We start from the raw sequence: 8349 nt of genomic DNA on the forward strand, positions 1-8349 counted from the left end.
CTCTGCTGCAGCCTAGATTTAAACTGATGATTTTGTCTGGCCAGAGGAGAATGACACTATTTCGACAAACTATTTCCCCATCTAAATACTGTAAAGCTGATATAAAGCCACCCAGCTTTATATCAAGCTGATGCAAAGCTGCTTTGTCACAATTTGCACTGTTAAAAGCGCTACACAAATAATAGTGACTTGACTTGACTCAACTGCTCATTATAAGTAAAAGAAAAATCATAATTCCTCGTTTTCTGGGAAACCTGAAGCAGTTTTATTGCGTCACTAAATGTTGAGTAAATGGAAAGGGGATCAGTGAAGAGCTCAAGGGCTGGTTGGGTTTGGGTGGGAAATACAATTAATCGGCTTTAATCACAGCAGTGGGGAGATTCAAACACATACCCTGCAGACAGTGTGTTCTTTTGGCTTGGCCAATTAGTCTACCAACTAATCTTATCCAACTGGCCCAAACAGATTTGATCCCAAAACAAGGGCCAAGTATGTCAGGAGGCTTTAATTCCACAGCAGTCTTCAATGACATCATTGTTAAATGCAACAAAAGGAGTATTTTTTGTGGAGTTGAGCGCTGCTGATGAAGGAATTCTGCTGATACATGTATGAACAGGCTGAAACGGTGGGCAGTCTCAACTAACATCACGATCAGAAGATAAAGCAAATGAGACGCATATTACTGCAAGTTTTGTCCATTCCTATGGAAGTTGATTTCCTCATATGGACATCAGCAATGTTTTCTGAGCTAACTATAATGGAGCTATTACTCTGATATTATCTTGGTGCTTGGGATTTCCTTGTCTTTCTTATCTTAGTTCTTCTAACTACTTGCCTAGTGCACAGTACCAGAGAGCGGATGCTGAAGCAGGAGGCAATATTTTCTGTTCAGAGGATATAATGCTGATAGACAGCTGGATCTCATGACCATACAGTTTAGTAGATCAGTGGTGATTTTTTTAGAAGCATGTATGTGTTCAAATATATAAAACAACACACTTGTATTTTCAGATAATATAATATTAATGAAATGCCACTTAAGTGGACTTAAGAGAGTAGACATTTCTTAACGTACTTTTACAAAGTGTAATAATGCCAATTTTAAGGTTTCAAGTACATTTGAAATTATAATATTTTGCTTTGCTTTAAAGTACATTTATTTTGATGTGTTGTCTAGCATTAAAGCACATGTAAAGTTCTTCATCAAAATTTTAACAGTAGTACGTTTTGCAATTTTACATTTTAAGTTAATATATTTTAAATGTACTAAATAGGAACTTTATCATTACAAATGTGTATGTTTTAGTTTACCGTAAATGTTTGTCAGTACATTCTTCAGAATGCTTTAACAATGTTTCAAGGTCCTACTTGAGTGAATCAAAAAAAAAAAAACCCTGTTAATTTTCCTATGATACTTTTCTGAATACTAAAGGAATAAAGAACAAGAAAATCTATGAGATAATGGGAACACGGCACACAAAACCCTTGTCTCCATTCAAGCAGATGAAACAATTACTGAAAAAGAATTGTCTCTTATATCTTACTATGTTTCTGGCACAGCTTGAAAGGCCATATCTGGCAACGAGTTTTAACAGCATTTTGGATGGTAGCAATACAGATAAATTCAGAACGCTATGGCATGTATGGCATCAGAATGAATATGCAACAAAATTTTATGCAATGGAAATTGATTGGTTTTGTGATATTGCATAAAATGCTGGATAGAAACACCAAGATATCTGTTTAAATAAAATTCACAAAACTGACATAAAAACATTCAGTCACAGTTGTTGTTTAACAAGAAGAAAAACTGTATCCACCACACATAATCTGATAAATTCATAGTTGTATATTAAGGAAGTCATGAGACTAATTTGCTCAAGATAAAAAACGGGCATGTTTGCCATCAATTCAATGTGGAGTAACAACTTTTGTTACAATTTCAGTTTAGTGCATGCACATTTATTGTGTGGTAATCTGTGCACTTTGACTATATTCAGTTGTGTTTACTGTACATACGTATATTTATTTGGCAGACACTGAAAAGTGACTCACAGTGAAAGGTATGCTTTGTTTACAAGCTGTGATGATTGATGTCACCGTTTTTCTCTGAAGTACAACCTGAAAACCTACTATGAAAAGAAATTTTGCACGCTGATGTAAAACTTGCCATTCAAAACATGCCGTCAGATTCTGGTGGTAACGGCGGTTACAGATGTTGGCTGGCGCTCCAGCTTTGCCTGCAGTGAGGGAGCTGTACAATGGAACAATCTGCTTGATTGATTTGATGAATACTAAAATAGCAGCTGCTTCATTGTTTTGAAACAGTTGTCCTGGGAGGTTAAGTTACAACATGCATCAGTCTGCAGTCTAAAGTTTGAGGTTTTGAATTTAAAAACTTTCTTCATCTTAGCAAAGACGTCAAAACTTTGGAATGCCACAAAGTGGAAAAACTCACATAAACGAAACCTGACAAAGACAGTCTGCTTCTTAGCAATTACCTGTTGACACCTTCATTTGATTGTCGTGTCATTTGATGTCATGATCTGAAATCCTTCAGTGAAACAGTTAACAGATACAGTGACAGATAAAGATGATGCGTCATGTTAATAACTTTAATATATCCCAGCTTAAAGGAATAGTTCACTCAAAAATGAAAATTAGCTGAAAATACTCCAGACTACAGTTCCCATCATCCATTGCACTGATCACACAGTTGTCACCAATCACAGGCTCACCTGAGAGCTATTACACACTCTACTTAAGACACATTTAGATCCTGCTCTAGTTGCCGAGTATTGTTCTAGGCCATTTCTCAAACGGAAGGCTGCATCCTCCGGAGGTTGCATTTGTTGGCTGTATATGTCATCAAGCTTGGTTTATTTCAGTTAACTGAGCATTACATTTGCGAGTCAAAAGCATATTACAAGAGTTTACACTTAACTAAGAATAATGGTCAACTGTTGGTAAACTAATGGTAACTGTTAATATTCTAAAATAAGATCATCTTTATGACGTATGCAGCCTACAAATGCGACCTCCGGAGGATGCAGCCTTCCGGTTGAGAAACGACCCTAGTGTTAGCTGCCTTATCAAGCAGTTCCAGTTCAGTCATTTCGTGTTGCTTTGTTTCCTGTTTCATGATCTCCTGCCTGTGGATCTTGGATTAACCCTTTGCCTGCTGTTTCGGACTCTGTTTGCACCTCGTTTGTATTATTGCTTGTGTACTTGGATTATCTCGTTGCCTTGCCCTGTTGGATATTGTTCACTGATCAAAGACCCACGCCTGTCCTAGGATTACTCTTTGTCTTGCCTGTGTTGTACCTGCTTGCTATAATTGAGTCTACGTCCATTTCACAACCACGTCTCTGAATAAAGCTTTGCACATGGATCCGTACATCTCATGTCTCGTCTGCTCCGTAACAATAACTCTTTCAAATCCATGCCACATATTTACAAAAGAAACATAGTAGAGAGAAATTAATTGCAAACTAATGCTTTCAATATCAAAGTTATTTTGATTAAAGTAATATAATTAGCACATAATCCAGTAAATAAAAATTTGTATAAGGTGTATGGGGAATTTAGACATAGTGAAAGTAATGTTCTGGGATTAATCAGCTGCTTTAAAATGTTTAAACTGCAGAGGGTGTCAGAGCCTTCACAAAACAATCATCAATCATCGTTTCCCAGGTGAACAATATTTCATGTAATTAGTCAATTGCTCTAATTGGACTGGTGAAGGCCTACAAAATACACGTACCACCGTCTGGATTTGTAGGTTATGTGTAGGGGTTTGAGACCGTGAAAACATTAGAGTTTGGGAGCATTTGTGGATTTTTGTCATGGGTCAAGGGTGGAAAAGGTCAGTTTATTAATTCAATCTGTGCTTCTGAATGACTCTGCAAACATTTATTAATGTTTATTTTTCTTCAAATTTGTAGGTTACCCTTGCTAGTAGTTTTCCTGCTATTTTGGAAGAATACTGATGGATTTAAAGGTGCAGTGTTTTCTTTTTCCTTTATCTTTCAAAGATGCTTGTTTAGTGGGACTTGTGTACAAATGTGTTCTGTTTTGTTTAATTCTATAGGTGGCGCTTATTCCAATGCCCATCAACAGTGGGGTCAGCCTTCTGACACTTTCTCACCTCATGCTGTCCAGTCTTCTATGCCAGAGGCCCGTGTGACTGGGACTTTGCCTGTTGAAGAAGTGGGCTCCAGTTTGTTCTCTAACAAACCCCTGAAGAGCAGGTCAAAGTTTAATCTACTCCAGTTTGTCAAAGGTGGTTCCAGCAGCTCTCAGTCAACGTCCCATGCCCAAACTGCTCCAGGCAGCTCTGTCTCTGCTTTCTTGCCTCTGCCCCTAGATGAACAGCCTTTAAGCAGCTTGACATCTGCTGGATCAAGTATTTCAGGTGCTGCTAGTGGATTGAGTTTGCAGACTCTGTATGCTGCAAGTGGTTCTGGACACCTCGTTTCTACCCAGGGAGGGAGTAGTAGCTACCCTGCCAAGCTTGGCTTTTCTGACCAGTCCACCAGTGATGGTTTGCATTTGTCAACCTCCCAGGAAACCTCTGTTCATAAATCAGCAGAAGCCTCTTTGCCTGTGTTCTCTCAGGAGAGTATCTCTTACAGCAGTTCATCTGCTCCAGGTGCCACTTCCACTTCTCAAAGTAGCCCTATACTATCAGAAAGTTCGGGTCAACGTGTATTTTCTCAGGGGGAAGGTAGCTACAGTGCTTTGTCTCAAGGTGCCTCTAGTCCATATACTCCAGGATCCCTGATGTCTAACAAGCTTGATGCTTTACCCCTAGGGGTTTCTAGCCAGTCCACAAGTGCTCAAAGTTCACCTAGTGGTTCTCCAAGCACCCAGAGCAGGTCTGGCACTCAGTTAGCAACTTCTAGTCGTTATGTCTCAGTACAGGGAGGTAGTAGCTCTACTAGTTTTTCTCACAAGCCTCAGGGCACTCTGGGTCAGTATGCTCCCTTGTCCCCTACCAAATATGTAAGCGCTCCCATGTCATCGCCCCAAGATATCTATAGCCAGGCCACAAGTAGCGGGTCTTCCTATAGAGCTGTTTCACAGGTTGGTTCTCTGCCTCAAGTGGGCGCTTCTGATCAGTTTGCATCTCGGAGAGGCAACCATTACAGTGGATTGCTTCCACCGTCTCAAGCTACCTCTAGCCAAGGGCATATTGACTACTCAAGCCCGTTTCCTCACCCCAAAGCACTTCCAGTCAGTCTGCCGGTGTCTGGAGTCCCGTAAGCAATATGCCTCTGCCTCCCAGGGCAGCTCTAGAGCTCAGTTTGGGGCCTCTACTGGTTTTACCTCGCAGGGAATGAGTGGTTCTGTCCCATCTCAAGGTACCACAAGTCAGTTTGCCCCTGGCTCTCCATCTCCATATGATAGTTTATATTGCAAGTGTGCACTGTCACCCCAAGGTGTAGACCGTGAGTCTACTACTGTTCAGAGTTCACATAAGCAGTTTACCTCTAGATATGGCACCGAGTCAGGGTCTTCTACTCCATTCACCCTGCAAGGAAGTATTGCTTATGATCGATCGCCACGGCCTCAAGGTACTGCAAGTCAACTTGGCCCTGTGTCTCACTCCTATCCAAGTGTATCATCCTCATCCCAAGGTGTTGCCAGTCAGTCTACAACTGTTCAGTTTTCTAGGAAGCAGCTTGCCTCTACTTACACAGGCAGCTCTGGCACCCAGGCTGGGTCCTCTCCTCCCTTCACCCTGCAGGAAGCACTGCTTATGGTGGATCACCTCAAGATGCCGCAAGTCCATTTGCCCCTGGGTATGAATCCTCTTATGGAAGAGTGTCACTGTCCTCACCCCAAGCTGGTCCATCTACTACTGTTCAGGGTTCACGGAAGCAGTTTACATCTACCTTCACAGGGGGCTCTGGCACCCAGGCTGGGTCCTCTCCTCCTTCACCCTGCAGGAAGCACTGCTTATGGTGGATCACCTCAAGATGCCGCAAGTCCATTTGCCCCTGGGTATGAATCCTCTTATGGAAGAGTGTCACTGTCCTCACCCCAAGCTGGTCCATCTACTACTGTTCAGGGTTCACGGAAGCAGTTTACATCTACCTTCACAGGGGGCTCTGGCACCCAGGCTGGGTCCTCTCCTCCCTTCACCCTGCAGGGAAGCACTGCTTATGGTGGATCATCTCAGCCTCAAGATGCTGCTAGTCAGCTTGTCCATGGGTCTTACCCATATGCAAGTGTGTCATTGTCCTCACCCCAAGGTGCTGCTAGTCAGTCCAGCCAATCATATCAAGGCGCTTCTGCGTCCCAAAGCCGGGAGTCTCAAAAATGGCAGCCTTCAGCCACTCATTTGACACCAGTTATTCGGACCTCCGATGCTACTGCATCACAGGGTAGCTCTCCAATGCAGTTCTCTTCCCTGTCCTCTGCAGGAGGCTCATCGAGAGTTTCTGGTCAGTTTGTTTCTGCACATGGTGGTAGCACCAGTTACGGTGGCTCTTTCCAATCTCAAAGTCTTTCTAGCAAGTATACCCCTGGGTTCCAGCACTTGCCCTATGAAACAAGTGTTGCTGGTCAAGGTACATCCAGTGCTTCTGAGGTCTTGAGTAGCTACAGTTCAATGAACAACCAGAATGCTCCTGCTCAACCATCTTCCTCAAGCCGCTTCTACTCGGTCAAGGGCTAAAAGACTCTGGTAAACTGATGCGAATGTCATCCAGAATTGAAACCCCAATAAATGTTTTAAGCAAAGCAGGTTTCTTGGTCTCTTTTGCCCCCCAAATACCACTACAGGATGGTGGAATACTTGCTGGTTTAGTTACTGTAACTGTTAAGGGGAGCCATGTACAGTTTAAAGTGCTCCCCTATGAACCTTTAGTTTAATGTCAAAGAGTTTAAACAGTGGAACTTGCTCTTTAATGTGACTACGGTTGTGTTAACATGACCCCTATTTTGGGGTGGGGGTAGACACCCAAGATTTCCATGACGATGGCTTTTTGGGGGCCATGAAAGCAAGCTCTTGACAATTGGCCTCAAGTTTTCAAAACTTAAAAATAATTTGTGGAAAAGGTGACCTTGCGTGTTCAGGCTATAGGAATGCAGGTGCATATCATTTCTTTATAAAGTGACCACCAACTAGTTGCTACTTAATAGAACTATTCATCACAAACTTGTTAGTATTTCACTAAATTTTACAATTTTTATTTAATTGTGGCATATTAATGTGTGGCTAGGGGTACTTCAAAAATGGTGACATTGGTATAGGTCCAGTCGTGGTGTTAAAATATCAGTAAACTGTATCCTTTTATTTTTTTTCCAGTAGTGCAAGATTTTATATTTTAAATTCTGCCTAGTAAAAGCAGTAGCATAACAGTTTTATATAAAAATCTGTGTTCACTAAAGTGTAGGCAGGCCTGGTTGTGATGACACAATGATTGTGCAGCAGCGACGTGTCATCCAGTAGAAAATGTTATTTATACCACAGTAGATTTGAAACGAAATGAGCGGTCACAGGTCTGCATACCGTTATAATAGAATGGTTATATTAAGCAGCTGTTTCCATAAGTATTTCAGGGTTTTTTCACACCTAGTTTGTTTGAGCCCTGCAAACGCTCTCGGAGTGAATGGGAAAAAATGGGGGGGTTGGGGGGTGCGGTGTTGAAAATAAATAAATGAAAGTTTTGCAACAAAAAATAAATCAAATCCATTTTATTAATTCGTATATTCATTAAAATTCATTGAAAAAGTAGCCTAAGCCTACAATGACATAAGTTGAGTTGAATCAAATTGACTGAAAATCGTTTCAACTTATTAAACTGACTATAAAAAATAATTTGTTGCCATGACTTTTTAATCCTGTTATTACCTGTAAAATCTGTGCTGTACCCATAAGAATTAACGACCATTTCTACAACCATTGAAAAGAGACAAAGAGCGACAGCGTCTTCAGCAGCAAGCAATCTCGCATTCTCAGATCTGTAGCGCTTATTTTGGTGTTTAATGCTAGATCTTTCCTATTCTTGGAACAATATTAATGCTTATGGTTGATTGATTATTCTTAATGAAAACAAATCCCACACTCAACATCATTAACCGTCCCATAGTCCTGCTTGAAATCTAAAGGTGACAGAGCCTTTTCTGTATTAGCCCCTAAACTGTGGAATTCGCTACCTTAATCTGTTGGGTTATCCTCCTCTTCATCTGCATTAAAATCATCTTTGAAATTGTGTCTCTTTTCTCAGGCCTATTCATAATTTTCTATACACTGAACAAAATTATAAACGCATAACACTTTTGTTTTGCCCCATTTTCATGAGCTGAACTCAAAGATCGAAGACTTTTTCTATGTACACA

The 8349-nt window shown here is 41.0% G+C and overlaps 2 protein-coding genes across 2 annotated transcripts; both read left to right on the top strand.

The window, feature by feature from the left end:
* Positions 1-3763: 3763 nt before the first annotated feature.
* Positions 3764-5280, top strand: LOC131548616 (uncharacterized). Its single transcript, XM_058790055.1, has 3 exons — positions 3764-3865; positions 3945-4000; positions 4091-5280. The coding sequence occupies exons 1-3, from the start codon at positions 3846-3848 to the stop codon at positions 5263-5265; spliced, it is 1251 nt and encodes a 416-aa protein (XP_058646038.1). The 5' UTR covers positions 3764-3845; the 3' UTR covers positions 5266-5280.
* On the top strand, positions 5009-6747 carry LOC131548617 (mucin-13-like). Its single transcript, XM_058790057.1, has one exon. The coding sequence runs from the start codon at positions 5339-5341 to the stop codon at positions 6680-6682; it is 1344 nt and encodes a 447-aa protein (XP_058646040.1). The 5' UTR covers positions 5009-5338; the 3' UTR covers positions 6683-6747.
* The last annotated feature ends 1602 nt before the right edge of the window (positions 6748-8349 follow it).

Source organism: Onychostoma macrolepis, chromosome 10, assembly GCF_012432095.1.
Source record: "Onychostoma macrolepis isolate SWU-2019 chromosome 10, ASM1243209v1, whole genome shotgun sequence".
Taxonomy (NCBI): Eukaryota; Metazoa; Chordata; class Actinopteri; order Cypriniformes; family Cyprinidae; genus Onychostoma; species Onychostoma macrolepis.

Excerpts from the sequence above, each read along its gene's own strand:
- LOC131548617 (XM_058790057.1), top strand. The coding sequence starts at position 5,339 with ATGAGTGGTTCTGTCCCATCTCAAGGTACCACAAGTCAGTTTGCCCCT.
- LOC131548616 (XM_058790055.1), top strand. The coding sequence starts at position 3,846 with ATGGGTCAAGGGTGGAAAAG. Across the intron at positions 3,866-3,944 it reads ATGGGTCAAGGGTGGAAAAG|GTTACCCTTGCTAGTAGTTT; the intron begins GTCAGTTTATTA and ends TCAAATTTGTAG. Across the intron at positions 4,001-4,090 it reads GAATACTGATGGATTTAAAG|GTGGCGCTTATTCCAATGCC; the intron begins GTGCAGTGTTTT and ends TTAATTCTATAG.